This window comes from Papaver somniferum, unplaced genomic scaffold (genome assembly GCF_003573695.1).
Source record: "Papaver somniferum cultivar HN1 unplaced genomic scaffold, ASM357369v1 unplaced-scaffold_12, whole genome shotgun sequence".
In the NCBI taxonomy this organism is placed as follows: domain Eukaryota; kingdom Viridiplantae; phylum Streptophyta; class Magnoliopsida; order Ranunculales; family Papaveraceae; genus Papaver; species Papaver somniferum.
Genome location: NW_020621047.1, coordinates 270,801 through 284,066, shown reverse-complemented (window position 1 = coordinate 284,066; position 13,266 = coordinate 270,801). Strand labels below are relative to the sequence as shown.

General features: G+C 37.3%; 1 protein-coding gene across 1 annotated transcript; it reads right to left on the bottom strand.

The window, feature by feature from the left end:
- Positions 1-8,436: 8,436 nt before the first annotated feature.
- LOC113330912 (oligopeptide transporter 4-like) lies at positions 8,437-12,310 on the bottom strand. Its single transcript, XM_026577705.1, has 6 exons — positions 11,810-12,310; positions 11,612-11,709; positions 9,854-10,423; positions 9,475-9,736; positions 9,161-9,343; positions 8,437-9,045 (listed from the first exon to the last, which is right to left on the bottom strand). Exons 1-6 carry the CDS (start codon positions 12,308-12,310, stop codon positions 8,437-8,439), a joined length of 2,223 nt encoding a protein of 740 aa, XP_026433490.1.
- Positions 12,311-13,266: the final 956 nt, after the last annotated feature.

Sequence of the window (13,266 nt, the reverse complement as noted above, 5' to 3'; positions counted from 1 at the left end):
CTTAAATAAAAAAAAAAAAAAGTGTAGGCGTATATGATGGCAATAATGTATTAATTCATCCTTGTTGATAATAATGGATTATGGGCTGAATCCATAATTATAATGGTTGCCGAAAATAGGCAAATACGAAGATCTTAAAGCTTAAATAGGATACCAATAAAAAAATTACTGAGAAAATTAGTGCTTGCTTATTTAGAAAACGGAAAATTCAGTGGACAAACATACAACATCATTACTACACGTAATGATGTTAAAGAAAGAAAAAAGCAGATAAAACTAACCCCACCTAATTGATAATGGTACGTTTCAGAGGAGATATCATTCTGCGATCTTGTGATTCAAATTGTTGATCATCAACATCAGAGATCATGATCGGTTGTTAGCTAGAGCTCGTAATATCTAGCCCGAAATGTACTTTTACCAAAATATGGGTGTGATATGAAAACTGAGGAAACTGAGAACAGACTTTGTTATATAACAATTGCCAATTGCATCTGCATTCTCATCCAATGTCTCAGCTACCCTAGAAGTCTCATCTCACTTCTCAACTACCCCAAGTACGTGAAGCACTCCCATCACAAGTCCCAACTACCCGAGATGTCTCATCTCAACTCTCAAACTCAACTACCCCATGTACGTGAAGCAGTCTCATCTCAAGTCTCAACTACCACATGTGCGTGAAGCACTCTCATCTCAAGTATGAAATAGCTGCCTAAATCTAATTTACCCATGTATTTCGGCACCATTGCCATAGCTGCAGCCTCAAAGTTACTCGATGAGGCTTTAGTGCATTATAACATCAATTCCCATAAAACTGGAAGAAAAAAAACTCAATAATAAAAGAGGCTCTAGTGCATTATAACATCAATTCCTATAAAACTGGGGGAAAAAAAAAACTCAATAGTGAAATCGTAGATACATTCTGCATACTGAAAACTTGACTGCATGACAATATTGGTGATCAGTATAATTTTTTTTTTTTTTTTGACTTAAAAGGTTGAGATTGTATTAAAAGAAAAATGTAATAAGGCTCAAAAGGCCCCCATTTTGATATGTACAAAAGTTTATCTGGTATCTATAACTACTTTCCAATGTGTGATAAGTTCACGGAAAAATGTAGTTTTGAAGATTTCTTTCCCCCTCAAAATATAGAGTAAAATTTTAATTTCCACTATAACTTCCTCGACTCCTTGAGGTATTTTTCTAGCCATGACCCTGCGATTTCTTTCATTCCATAGAGCCCAGCATATGGCAAATATTACTAGTGGCCATAATTTTTTCCCCTTATGTCTACCTCTTCTAAACATCCAACATTGTAATTTTTGGTGGAGATTTCCTGCTTGAACCCATCTTATGTTGTAGCCATTGATGAAATAGCTCCAGATTGTGTGGGAGTAAATGCAGTTAAGCATTAGGTGGTCCACTGTTTCTTGTGCTTGGTTGCAGAAACAGCACATTGCATTTTGTATGAGACAGTCTCTTCTAAGTAGATTGTCATTTGTTGCTATAGGATTTTGTGCTGCAGTCCACATGAAGAATTACACCTTTGGGGGGACTTTCTTGATCCAAATGCAGGAATATGGCACTTCAATTGTTGGGTCTGGTAATTGCTCTATGAGCCATCTATAACATAGTTTTGAGCTGAAGCCACCTGGAGCTGTGCATATTAAATCATCTTCAATATCTTCATTGATAGTAAGGGGAACTCTAAGAACTGTGAATAGCTCAAGAATTTCTAGAATTTCTCTTTGTGTAAGATCTCTTCGGAGTTTCAAATTCCAGGTGCCTGCATGGATCAGATCATTGGCTGAAGCATTATTTTGTGTTGCTAGTTTGAAGATATTGGGAAATCTTGAATGTAGAGTTTGAGAACCTGCCCATACATCCCACCAGAAGTTGACAGCCTTTCCATTATTGATGTTGAGTGTAGTCACCTGCTGCACTAACTCTTTTTGTTTGATGATGTTGTTCCACATACCTCTTCCTCGAGGTTTAGAAGAATCTTTGACCCATATGACATTCTCCTTAGTCTTCGTCTTTTTTTTTTGGTGATCAGTATAATGCTTAGTTGCATAAGCAGACCTAGCATCCACTATGTGGTAAATTAATTGAGTTGAAATTAGTAAAATAAAAGATCATGTTAATCAGTCGCGGTGAAAAAGGTACGTAATAAAAGAAATCTTGAGTTGTATAGAAACGAGTGAAAAGATCTGAAGGAAAAATAAGTAAGAGTCTTTTGATTGTTTTTTTACTATTTCAATTGACCTAGCTAAATGACTAGGTAGTTAGAAGAGGCGATGTGTTTGAGATACAAAAATTTTAATATGATGGCACCAAAACTGCTGGTGGGTCGTTTTTCTGATCATCATTTCCATATGTTAGGTTATCGACCCTAAATTCGTCATAAGCCCATGAGTAGAACTTAACTCAAAAACCGGTTGACTAGATGAGGAAATCCATTGACTTATAAACTACCAATTAGGCCTCATCTAACCAATGTGGGACTAGGATCCCAACATCCCTCCACGCCTCCAGACCCAACGTCATCGTTGGCCCACTCTATCGACACAGACCCGAAGGTAGCACTTTCTCTTATGGCGGCTTCACTACCCTATCAGTATTCAATGCGGGTGACAACTACGTCCATACATAGGTGCCCCAACACTTTAATCTAGTCTATAGATCACCCCTTCCGTGAAGCGGGCATGGGTCGTGATGGTTGGTTCTGATACCAAATGTTAGGGTACCGACCCTAAACTCGTCATAAGCCCATGAGTAGAACTCAACTCGACGAAAAATGTTAGGATTCTCGGTAAACCATACTGCAGCGTAATCAACAGTAGTAGAAACCATAGAAAAGGTATTTTGAGCATGACCAAGTAACTCGAGATGAAGAAGAGGCTGATTTTCACTCTCTAAACAGCCTCCGTACAATGAACCATATCCTTCAGTAGAGAGTGACAATGAACCATATCATTCAGTAGATGCCAATGGTTCCAGCTCAGTCGCAGATTGCAGGATGTCAACTGCAGGTGCCAGATGTGCAACTGTCCCACTTAAACTTTTTGTTGCCCGGTACTGAACAATGAGTCAAATTTTGTGCACACCCATTTAAAGAGTGTCCACAAAACGAAACGATCCTATTGACTCCTCTAAATCAGCAGTTAACTAATTAATATATATCCTTTTTTTCTTAATTTTAATTTTATATAAATCTTCAAATCGGTAGCATGATATATTTATATCTAATATTACCTAAAATACAGGATCCCAAAAAAAATAAAACTCTTAAATTGTTATCAACTCCAAAAACGTGGTCATGGATGTGTTCTCCCCATCGTAGCCAGGTAAACACATGAAACAATATGTCCACACTTCTGAGATCATCTTTCATCGAACAGATTGCTTAATCTAAAATTTACAAATTGACTCAAACATAAAAAAAACTTTAAATCTGCTGCGCAATTTGGATTGGACGACTTGTGAAACAGATGCTGATGATGTACGACCATACATGCTATTCATGAAATCCATGGAAAACAAGTTTACCAAAATCTAACGCAGTTGCGCTCTCTAGATTTCCATTTGCATCTCACAATCCTTCTCTAAGACATGAATCCAAACCAAGCGGCAAATGACAATTAAGAGCTAAATGAGGTAACTATAATGCGAAAGGAAATCAGGCACAATCACCCATCTTACCTACGGATTCTGGCTTTTCTATGTGAAGTAGCACACTTAGCTGCTCTACTTGTACTGATCAATCATCATAGAGTCCACTTAAGTATTACTCCCTCTGTCCTAAATTATTAGTCCGCTTTGACTAAGTCAAGATAATAAGGAGACCGGAGAACTGTACAAAACTACCCCTATTAAATGTTATGTTATTACCAAAATTAAAAGGAGTATACGAATTATGGAGTGTGTAAGATAAATAAATACCTGGTAATTTTATTATTTATAGAAATGTTTAAATAGAAGATAAAAATAAAAATTTGTATGGATTGATTGATTGAGTAGATTTGTTTCCTATTGGGGAAGATATCATTTAAGATTTTTAGATTAATTATATTACAAATAATTTTATAATTAATAAAAATTGAAGGGTAAATTTGAAAGTTTAACTAAAAGATATGACTATAAACAGAAGCTGGACAATATTTTAGGACAGATGAAAATAGAATAGAGAACAGAAGTTTTAGGACAGAGGGAGTTGTATTGATATCTAAGTACATCCTTTGAAATAATGGAGTCCATGGAAGTCGATCAAGTAAGCGACAAAAATGATTTAAATTTAAACAGGGTCTCTAATGTATGAAACATGTTTTCTTAATCAGATTTTTTTGATTATTCTTTTTTCGTTTCAATTTAAAATAATGCTAATATATTTTTGTCTTAACAAAATTATGTGTTAATCGATTACAAACCAACCAAACCGGTAAGGATATAGCGTATTTATTAAAAGTCAATATTAATTATCTATTTCCTATTTTAGAATCCTAATTTCTAGATATTGTTAGATATGTAATTATTCTTTTACCATTTTTAGATTAATATAAAAATAAAAATAAAATAAAATTGATTTTTGGTATATAGTTAACGGATGGTTTAGAGGAGCCAATAGAATCGCTTTGTATTGTGGACACTCCTTATAGGAGTGTGCACAAAATTGGAATCCTGAATAACAATGTTTTTAATGTAACTATCAATGCGGCGATTGACTGTTATATGACTCATGTTATTTCTTAATTTCTCTGCTAAATCTTCTGTAATCTGTATTTTCTCTATATTTGACAGAACTCGACCATGAACTCGTCCGGTGTAGTTCTCAGTAGTAATATCATCATGAGATCGACATACACACACATCGAAAAAAGTATAAGACAACACAAAAGAATTTTCATAGGATGAATCTACATATATTGATTCAAATACGTCTTCCTTGTTAGGCAAACTATGAGAAACAATACGTGTTTCACCATAATCATCAACTTGATTATTTTTAAACCTAAGTAAAACAGGTTTATCAAAAGCTGTTAAACTAAGATTCGATGACTTACCATTAAGCTTTGACAAATCATATGAAACATTGTCGACGAAATTTTCTTCTTTCTCGGTAATATATTCAGAGTCTTTTTCGGCGTTCTGCTCAGCAATACTTTGGTCATCTTATGTTTGGTCATCTTCTAGTGGAGATGATAACGCAGTGACCGTAGCTTGGATTCTTTTATGTTGAGCAATAATATCTCTAAGAAGAGCAACAAAACTGCTACAGGAGTACGTATGCTTGTGAGATCCAAATCGAGAACGAAGTTCAGAACAAAATTCTTCCCATGTTAGCTTAGCAATAGACTGCTTTACCGATTCATACAAATCAATGCCATCACCTTTAAGATTAGTAATAACCCTTAGATTTTAGTACGTGTTGTACCATGTAAGCTGAAATATTGATCATCTTGAAAGATCCATCCTTCATGATCAACTCCATCAAAAGTCGGAAACTTCATGATATAGAATTTTTTTTTGCGGAATTTGAGAATAACCGAACCTGCTCTGATACCAGATGTTAGGGGTCTAACCCAAAATAATTATACAAAAACCCTAAGATAGAATTTATAAAATAAAAGAACAAATAAAGAACTTTTTGTATCAATTGATTGATTGATTACTTAAACCCTAGAACAAACTATGCATATATATATATATGTTAGAACATGACTTGAGTCCTAAGCTAATAACAAATAAGGAAAGATATACTAATTCCTAAAATAACTAAATGGTATTGATGTCCCAACACCATGTTAGGAGGAGCCGCATCACGCATCTTTTCACCAGACTGCTACTTAGAAAGTTTCAACTGCAATAAATGGTGATGGAATTATCCAGCAGAAGTATCAAGTTCACCGTGGATTTATGCCGGGAAGAGCGACCACGAAGGCGATTTTCCTGGTTAGACAACTTATGAAAAGATAAAGGGAGCAAAAGCGGGACCTGCACATGGTCTTTATTGATCTGGAGAAGGCCTACGATAAAATACCGCGTGAAGTAATGTGGTGGGATCTTGAACAGAAAAAGGTATCACCGAAGTATGTGAACTTAATCTAGGATATGTACGAGGGCGCATTTACCGGTGTCCGGACGAGCGGCGGAGTGTCATCCGATTTCTCGATAACGATAGGGCTTCACCAGGGATCATCCTTAAGCCCTTATGTTTTCGATTTAGTGCTAGATCAAGTTAGGAGAGAAATTCAGGGTGAGATCCCCTGGTGCATGCTCTTTGCAGAAGATGTGGCGCTTATCGGCAAATCAAAAGAAGATGTAGAGGAAAAATTGGAATTGTGACGCCAGACTCTAGAATCGAAGGGCTTCAAACTTATTAGAACAAAAACCTAGTATCTGAAGTCCGATCTCAGCGATTCCGGGAGAGTGGAAGGGGACATACTGCTGGATGGACAACCTGTACCAAGAAAAAAATTGTTTCGCTATCTGGGATCGATACTCCAAAGTAATGGGGGAGTCGAGGAGGATATTCACCATCGTACTAAATCTGGTTGGGGGAAATGGCGTCTGGCTTCTGGCGTCCTTTGTGATCGCAAAGTACCGTTAAAGCTTAAAGGTAAGTTTTACAAATCAGCGATCAGGCCTTCCATGCTATATGGCGCAGAATGTTGGGCGATGAACAGTCGGGACACTTTGAGACTGAAGAGTACCGAGATGCGGATGCTGAGGTGGGCATGCGGACATAAGAGGCATGACCGTATGAGGACTGAGTACGTACGTAAAAAACTTATGGTAGTGCCAATCAAGGAGATGCTCGCACAACATCGGCTGCGCTGGTTTGGGCATCTCCAGCGAAGACCGCCTGATGCCCCAATGCGAGTGGGTCGCATCGGGGGCGCTGAAGTAAGGATGCAACGCAGAGGCAGACCGAAGCTAACTTAAGACGAGTGTGTAAAGAACGACTTGAGAGACCTATCACCAGAGCATGCGTTGGACAGACAGACATTGAGGGCGGCGATACGCGTGGAAGAGGTGCGTTTCAGGTATATAGACTAACAACCCCTCTTCTTTATTTCCTATAATTTTCTTTACAACTCAATCGGCGAACACGTAAAGGAAACCCTGCAGTTTGTGAAGGGGGGGAATCCCCTTGTAGCGCTGCAGTTGGCAGGATTGTGAAGGGGAAACACCCCGTAGCTTCTACAACCGGGACATGGTGTAAGTACATCCGCACTAATGGTCGAGAATTCGTAATCCCATTAACATGGTGATTAATGTCCATCTAATCCAAAAACAAAAACAATCGCGACGCAGGTAGCGTCAAGTATTTTTGCTTGTCGTAGTGGAAGTTGTGTAAGGCTCGGACAGGCCGGCATAAAACTTATGTTCAATTCTTAGAAGATATTCTCTAATCGACCCGATACTTGCTACTGGAAAAGACTTTAGATTTATATTTGGATGATAGGATTTGATAAATGGTAAAAATAAGTTACAATAATTATCGGCCGATTGTTAAAGAAACCTCATTAACAGGAGAAATTTTTTCATGGGCAAACATTGATGGGGGCATGGGGAAAAAGTGTTGAATTCCTATTCGTCCCCCATATGCCCCATCAGTATTTTCCCCATCAAAAATTTACTCTATTAACAGACAGCTGATGATAATTTTAAGTTCTTTTTACATTTTATTATAATTTCTACCATCACCACCTAAAAATTGTCGGTAAACTTGATACTCATTCCGCTGGTGGGTTCTTCTGGACACTTCCGTTTCCAGTTATTACAGCGGACAGTGTCTACGCAGCAGTCTTCTGGACTCTGTCTAGGGGTTTAAGCTTTAGACCTACTAAGACACCGCAGACCAATCGGGCAGGCCTAGCGTCAAGTATTAGCACATAGAGAAAATAAATATGTAATGGTACAATCGACAGCCATCAGCCATAGGATTACTGCTCAATTTTATGAAGGAACCGCGAGAACTAAAGAGGCAAATGATGGATATGGTATATTTGAGGGTATATTTTATTTTAAGTTTTCACAGACTATGTTTTGATAGAAATGCAGATTGAGTCATGTGAACTCTTCGAAATTAATCCCATACAAGCCATCAAGAGAGATGTATTCGCTTGATGAATAAACCTTGTAAATCACGGTCATAGTTCGGTTGAAAATCTTTTTCAGATTTGATGCTACACTGTATTTTTGTTTCTGTTTCCTAGTTGAATATTCACATGCATGCGTACTGTTTTAATTGATAAGAGCATGATGTTTTCGATTTGGCCTTGATGCATATAATGTACAAGTGAGCTTCTTATTTGAAAAATATATTTACACGAAGTAAAGAAATAGATAAAGTGCAAGAACAAAGAGTCTTAGTAATAAGAAAATCCCTATAATATCTTAAATGAAGAAAAAACAAACTTAAGCTATAGAGTTTCAGAAAACTGGACAACCATCAACGACCACGCCCTTTGCTGTCGGACAAGTAGCCAAGTCACAATACTCACCACCTGTGCCCCACCAGTTCAGTGTCGTACCGCTGAGGGCAAAGTATATGAATAGCGACATGATAGCCACTCCAGCGTCTAAGGCAGCAGAAAGAACATAATTATACCTCTGCCACCAATTTTTGCGGTACTTAAAAACGAAATAGTTGAAGATGACTCCCACCACTATCCATGAGCTCAGGTTTACAGACGAAGCTGGTGGCATCATTGCGGTCGCTTGCAGAATGATTGGCATGTTGATCAAGGCAATCCAGGTTTGTTTTTTGAATTTCCTATGTAGTACCCAAACCAAAGCTGGAGCTAGAGCACCCCCGAGAAAGAACCAGTTTAGAGCTATATAATTTCCATCCACGCCAAAGATTCGCTTTGGGCTTGCCAGACCCCAGATTACAGATGCGTCATAAAAAACTCGATCTTGTGCGCACGTCCATGGGCTATTAGCTGGAAGGAGATCATCTTGACAAATATTCTTGACAGAGTTCAGCATATACCACGCTGTCCCGGTGTTGATTACTCCAGCTATGATGGTTCCGATGAGCTGATAGATATAGAACAAGTTAGCGAATGATAAAATTGCTATGCCATCTGTAAGTTGGTGCGTACTGTAGTTATAACGTCGAACAATGGACAAAATTAAGCGTGATATATAATACCTGAACTAAGAACATTGATTTCGGCGGAATCTTCATGTAGTGCCCTAGCTTGAAATCCTGGAGGAAGGCTATGGCTTGGGTCATGCTTATATACCCATATGTTTTGAAGCATACGTTTGCAATTGGCTTTCCAGGTAGCATAAGTCCCATTAGATATTCTGTGATGATGTTCAGTCCTGGTGTCTATAACCAAACAAAACCAACAAATATATCAGCCGGTTGGGCATCTTAGAATAACAAACCCTCGTTAAAGATGAGGACGGTATCATAAGATTTTTAATGTAACTGAGAAGATATAGATTTGGTTAGCTTACCTGATTCGTAGTAGCAGTGATGATGCTGATTGGAAGAGTGAATATCAAGGCTATTGCGCAGGCAAGGATAAGTGCCCACCAGGGCATCTGAACCTCATCTTTTGCGAGAAAGCAGACCAGAAGCGAAACTACAAACGTCGCGGCAAGCATGAGGTAGAACCACCAGTTGGGTATGTCCTTGTACTCCTTCATCAATCTTGTATGGATATCCTCCTTTTCCTTCCGTGAAGATCTTGAAGCTCTCCATTTATCCCAAATCTCTCTGAGCAGTTAAAACAACAATAAATCTTGTTAAATTTCAGGTTACTAGAAAATTACTCCTTGTAGATGAGAAACTCCTTTATAATCGGAACTAATTAAATTATCAGGGAAGACTTACTTTCCGTGAAACAGGCCAACATGTGTCAGGGTTGCTGCGACGGCCGCGAACCCAATCCCGTAGGTGACCGCGAAAAACGTACTCAAATTTATCCGCCCTTGTTGTGCGTACTGCAGTGCATCTAACTCAAACTTGTCGTTTACAATTGCTGATATATTATATCTATTCCCTTGCGAAGTGAATAAGTGTGGTGAAAATATCGGGAATGTCTTTGCATTGTACAAGTTCATACCCCAATAAGTAACCGGGGTTACGACGTACACGACCAAGGCATAACCTACAGCGACATTGGCTGTGGCGAAAAATGGACTAATAAGGGGGCTATACATATATGAAGCTATTAGGGACCAGTCGAAGCTAAATGATCCAATTCCTAATCCATGCATGCCTGAACCGATTTGATGAGCCGTGACTGATTTAGGGAATGCAAAGCAGAGCAGAGAGAGCGCTGACAACGTTGGAAAAAGATAACCTGGGACTAAAGCCCAAACGAAACTGGCAATACATGCAATTATAAAGAATTTTCCCTTTGACATCCATTGCTCGCCAGGATCCTTCTCATGCAATGCCCTGCATATTTCCAATTAACAAAAAAATGATTGTTAATACTATCTATGCGTTGCTGAGTAATTGGCAGACCAATATGTAAGCTAGGTCAGGGCCGTCTTACACGTTTAGGGTGCAAATAAATCGGGGAGAGCTACATATTTAAATCATAGGAAGATATATTTATATAGTTAACATGATAAGTTGGATTAGGCAACGCGGCCGAAAGCTCCAAAAAAAACAATTCTGTATTAGGAGAATTATGGGTGAAACAAACAAAGATAAGAGGAAAGTGAAGAACACTCTTATTAGGAGATTAGAGTAGAAGCATTACATAGTTTTCTTTATACAACCCTGAAAATCTAGTTGGACCGTATATCCATGGGCCGTAGGCCCTGTAACAATTTCAACATATTTTGGTTAGATTTTGGGTTCTAACCTTATAATTTGGCAAAAATTACCCCCTAACAGATTATTAATTTCAAAATTTTAATATGTACCAACTTCTATAGCTCTTACAAAAGATTTATTAACAATCACAACTATTTGAAAAAAAATTGTAACAAAAATAGTGGTTTTTGAGAAAAAAATAAGTGTAATAAAGACTTTAGTAACACTTATAAATATCACATATTGATTAAAATAAAGTGAAAATAGAAGAAATAAAAGAAGAAAAAAAAGAAGGGCCCCCAATAATTTGGGGCTCTAGGCACAACCGTCTAGACTGCCTTGCCCTTAAGACGGCCCTGAGCTAGGTAGTGCTGCCCATTGTTCAGTTTTCAACCTGGGCCGATCCAAGCCCACAAAAAAATAAAAGAAACCGGATATCCAAAAATCAAAGAAAAAAAAAACATTCTATTAGTTAGCACCAATAAAACCAGAATATTATGGAGTCAACATTCCATCATCATAATATAATATATAAATTTCAATGAGTATATATACCCAACATAAAGAAAGTCTAATTGAAAACATACTAGCTAATGTTATGGATTTGCTTTAGCGTTATCATAATATGGTTCGCATACAATTAATTGAACTTAATAATTCAAGTTTGAATTCTAGTTAAAAAGAAAAACATGGTCTGGACCGTCTGGTCTGGTTATTGGTTTTTTAATAGATATTGGTTTTGTTCAAGCAGAACTCAACCATCTAGGTCATATTACAAACACCTATAGTTTTTCAATGAATGAAAAGAGTTGAAAGCGTTACCTGAAAAGAGAGACTTGTGGCATTGTTGCAGGCCACCACATAATCGCAGGTTCCACGACATATTTTCTCATAACACCAGCCCACCCATATCCAAGAACCTAAACACACCACCACCATGAATTTCTAAGTTAACATTAATCAATAAGCAGACTTGTAAAGAAAGAGATTTCTTCTTATAGAAAGAAGTCAAAGTTATACCTGAGTAGTAATAACCAGAAGCATACTTGTTAAGAAGGAGATTTTCCTCTTATAAAAAGCTTTAATAATATCAACAATACCGATTGCATAAGCGGGACCTTGACCGAAACCACTCCCAGCATTCGCAAACATAGAGATCAAAACATGTTCTTTCAAATTGAATGGACCTGGATTAAGCGAACAATCTCCTAAACCAGGTATATGAAACTTAGTTGTTGGTAATGCATATGCCATGAATTTTCCAATAGGTAAACTTGCAATCTGAATAGTAATCTGAGTTATAATCAACGGTTCTGTACGGTAATAAAAGAATTGGTTGATGAATGATAGAGCAGCACATGATATTAAACCTAATACCCACATTCTGAATGTCCATATTGGTAGTGTTGGATCATCAAGGGTAGATACTGTTAATCTAACTTCTTCGATGGGTGAAATCTCTTCTTCTTCAACCTTGCTGATCTTGGGTTGCTCCTGTTCTATCTCTAGAACTGTCGCCATTCTAGAGAAAGCACAGAAGAAAAAAAAGAAAAAAAAGGAAAAACTAAGATACTTTTTCTGGTTTTGCAGAGATTCGTTTTTTTTTTTGGGCTGCCTAGAGATTTTGTTTTTGATATGTAAAAAAATTGTTGTTTAGCTCATTTATTTATTCGATAAACATTAGCGAGGTTCACTAGGATTTGGATTCCTGATCTAAGGAGTTAGAATTGCATATGAACACTGAGAAAGAGATCCTGGTTTAGTGAAACTGATACGTATACCCTGGTTTGTAGTTGCGTTTTTTTTTCTTTTTTTTCTTTCAAAAAAAATAAATAGGGTACATTATTTATACGTCCTTACTTTTGAAACCCAATAAATATATTCTTTCCCAAAATAAACCCAATTTAGGGATCGCCATTTACCCCACCCAAACCCATCTCCGTGGGTACCCGTCCCATTTGGGTAGGTACCCACACAAATGGGGATGGGGTCGGGTATGGTTAATACCCGAAACCTAAGCTACGGGGATGGGGCAGGAACGGGATTCAAGGTCCCCGCCCCATACCCGCCATGTAGCTTTCATATTATAAGGACTGATTTTTATAGAAGAATTTGTATCGAATTTTTATACTTCTACCACTTAGCCGAGCTTTCTTTCATTTATTATATTCTTGATCGTTCTTGTATATTCATCACTTTCGCTTCTTTGTTATGATCAAACACATTCTCTAAAAGATGAAAATAGAGAAAATGACGCAGATAATGGAATGTTTAACGTGGACGAAGATAGAATGAGAAAGAAAAAAGTAGAAAAACTAATAAGTCATTAAAAGATTCTTTTTGCTCACTTTAAGATGAATTTCTGAATTTAAAATGTTAGAATGCGTTATTCTTATGCTATTATTTTTGTTTGAATCATATTTAAGTTTTTATTTTAAATAAATTTATATATTAACTCAGTGTTACGGGTAACCCAT